A 2,551-nucleotide genomic window follows, 5' to 3' on the forward strand; every position below is an offset into this window, starting at 1 on the left:
TTATGGTTGAAGTCTTATCGGTTAAGGCATGAAATAAGTACCTGGCCAGCACTGATGTCTGCGGTAGAAGAGAAATTTGGCGCTGATGATCATAGGCGTTATATGAAACAGTTGCTTGCACTCAAACAAAAAGGTTCTGTAGCAGAATATCAGATGCAATTTGAGACCCTGTCCTATCAGATTTCAATTCAAAACCCACATTATGATGAGCAGTTTTATGTCTCACAGTTTATTCGTGGACTCAAGTCTGAAATCAGGGGGCTTGTGGAATCCCAGGTACCTGAAACTGTCGAGCGAGCCATTCTTCTAGCACTGGTTCAGGAGGAGGTTTTGGCAGATGCAAAACGTTGGACAGGGAAAACATATCAGCACAACCGACAAGAGGCTGCTCCAGCACGGCCAGAGCAAGGAAAACCATCCGTGAAGGTGGGCAATGGGGAGTTCTGGCGTGATCGTCAACTCCGTGAGTACAGACTGCAAACAACCAATGTTTCAAGTGTGGAGACCCATACTCTCCCACACACCAGTGTGCAAAAAAGGCAGAGCTGCATGCCTTAACAGTGGAAAAAGAAGCGGAGATCATTGCAGATGAAGTCCTGAACTTACTGGAAATACAAGACATGGAGAACGCCAAGGAATTGAGCTTATCCATGAATGCCATTGCGGGCAAGGATGATTCTGAAACAATTCGCTTGCGAGCATTGGTGGGAAATCAGGTGCTGATCATTCTAATCGATTCTGGCAGCAGTGGGAGTTTCCTCAATACAGGATTAGCAGAGAAACTTAACTGTCAAATTCAGAAAACTGAAGCTGTCTCCGTTAAGTTTGGTTACAGGGCATTACTCTAGAAGAGCAAACAACCCTGTGTGAGATGCCAGTAGAGCAATTAGCTAAATGGACAAAGGGTAATGACATATGGGCTCTAGCACTACTCAGACCCGAAATGGAGCACATTGCAGAGCCTCTTCCCAATGCAGTACAAGAGGTTGTGGATGAATTTGCCACAGTTTTTGCTGAACCCACGACTTTACCTCCAGCACGACCATATGACCATGCCATTCCACTCAAACCTGACGCCACACCTTTCAATGTGCGACCTTATAGGTATTCACCAGAGCATAAGGATGAAATTGAACGACAGATTCGAAACATGATTGCATCTGGTTTGATAGCACCCAGCATGTCTCCTTTTGCTTCACCTGTGCTGCTGGTACAAAAGAAAGATGGCACCTGGCGCTTTTGCGTCGATTACAGAAGGTTAAACGAGCTCACGATAAGGAATGTTTTCCCAATGCCAGTCATAGATGAACTACTAGATGAGCTAGGTGGGGCTTCTGTCTTTTCCAAGCTGGACCTGCGTGCAGGATACCATCAAATCCGAATGCATCCTGCAGACGAAGCCAAAACTGCATTCAAAACTCATCAGGGACACTATCAATTTAAAGTCATGCCCTTTGGCCTTTGCAATGCACCAGCAACTTTTCAATGTGTAATGAATGAAGTGTTGAGTCCATGTTTGCGTCGCTCGGTCTTGGTATTCATGGATGATATTCCGGTATATAGTCAGTCTATGGAGGAGCATGTCTGCCACTTAAAGGAAGTGCTCCAGTTACTGCAAGGTCAACAACTATTTGTGAAAAGATCTAAATGCACCTTTGCTGCTGATAAATTGGAATATCTCGGGCACATAATCTCAGCAGAAGGAGTGGCCACCGACCCTAGCAAAACTCAGGCAATGGCAGATTGGCCAGTACCCCTCTCTATAACTGAATTACGTGGGTTTCTCGGCTTAACCGGATATTACAGAAAGTTTGTAAGGCATTATGGCATCATTGCTAAACCTTTGACAAACCTCCTGAAGAAGAAAAGTTTTGAATGGTCTGCACAAGCAACTGAAGCATTTCAGTCTCTCAAAGCAGCAATGTTGTCAACACCAGTGCTTAGTTTACCCAACTTCCAGAAGCAATTCGTCGTGGAGACAGACGCCTGTGGGTTAGGCATGGGAGCCGATTTGATGCAGGACCATCACCCAATTGCATTTCTGAGTAAAGCATTTGGCAAAGCTCACCTTGGTCTTTCAATTTATGAGAAAGAGTTCTTAGCGTTGCTTATGGCAGTGGATAGGTGGCGTCCCTATCTGCAAAGGGCACCATTCATTATTCTCACAGACCATCACAGTTTGTGCAACCTGGAAGATCAGAATTTGCAATCTCCACTCCAGCGCAAAGCTATGTCTCGTCTTATGGGACTTCAATTTCGAATCCAATATAAAAAAGGCAAAGAAAATTTGGCTGCGGATGCTCTCTCCAGGGTTGGCCATTTATTTGCTATTGATGCTTGCTCTGCAGTTCAGCCTATGTGGCTTCAAGAAGTGGTGAACTCCTATGTCACAGACCCAGAGGCACAAAAAAAGCTAACTGAACTTGCAGTAAGCAGCCCAGATGAGCACGGGTACACTCTAAACGCCGGCATCATCTGATTCCGAGGAAGAGTCTGGATAGGGGCAAATTCAGCACTTCAGACCAAACTTATCCATGCCTTACATGCTAGT

General features: G+C 45.3%; 1 protein-coding gene across 1 annotated transcript; it reads right to left on the bottom strand.

The window, feature by feature from the left end:
• LOC124706021 lies at window positions 1-797 on the bottom strand. The gene is made up of 2 exons (XM_047237691.1): window positions 281-797; window positions 1-173 (listed from the first exon to the last, which is right to left on the bottom strand). Exons 1-2 carry the CDS (start codon window positions 659-661, stop codon window positions 150-152), a joined length of 405 nt encoding a protein of 134 aa, XP_047093647.1. The 5' UTR covers window positions 662-797; the 3' UTR covers window positions 1-149.
• Between the last annotated feature and the right edge of the window lie 1,754 nt (window positions 798-2,551).

Source organism: Lolium rigidum, chromosome 4, assembly GCF_022539505.1.
Source record: "Lolium rigidum isolate FL_2022 chromosome 4, APGP_CSIRO_Lrig_0.1, whole genome shotgun sequence".
NCBI lineage: Eukaryota > Viridiplantae > Streptophyta > Magnoliopsida > Poales > Poaceae > Lolium > Lolium rigidum.

Bases quoted from the DNA above. Each gene is read 5' to 3' on its own strand.
- LOC124706021 (XM_047237691.1), bottom strand. From the start codon at position 661: ATGGCATTCATGGATAAGCTCAATTCCTTGGCGTTCTCCATGTCTTGT. The intron at 174-280 runs GTACCTGGGATT...GAAATCTGATAG, and splicing joins GGCTCGCTCGACAGTTTCAG to GACAGGGTCTCAAATTGCAT.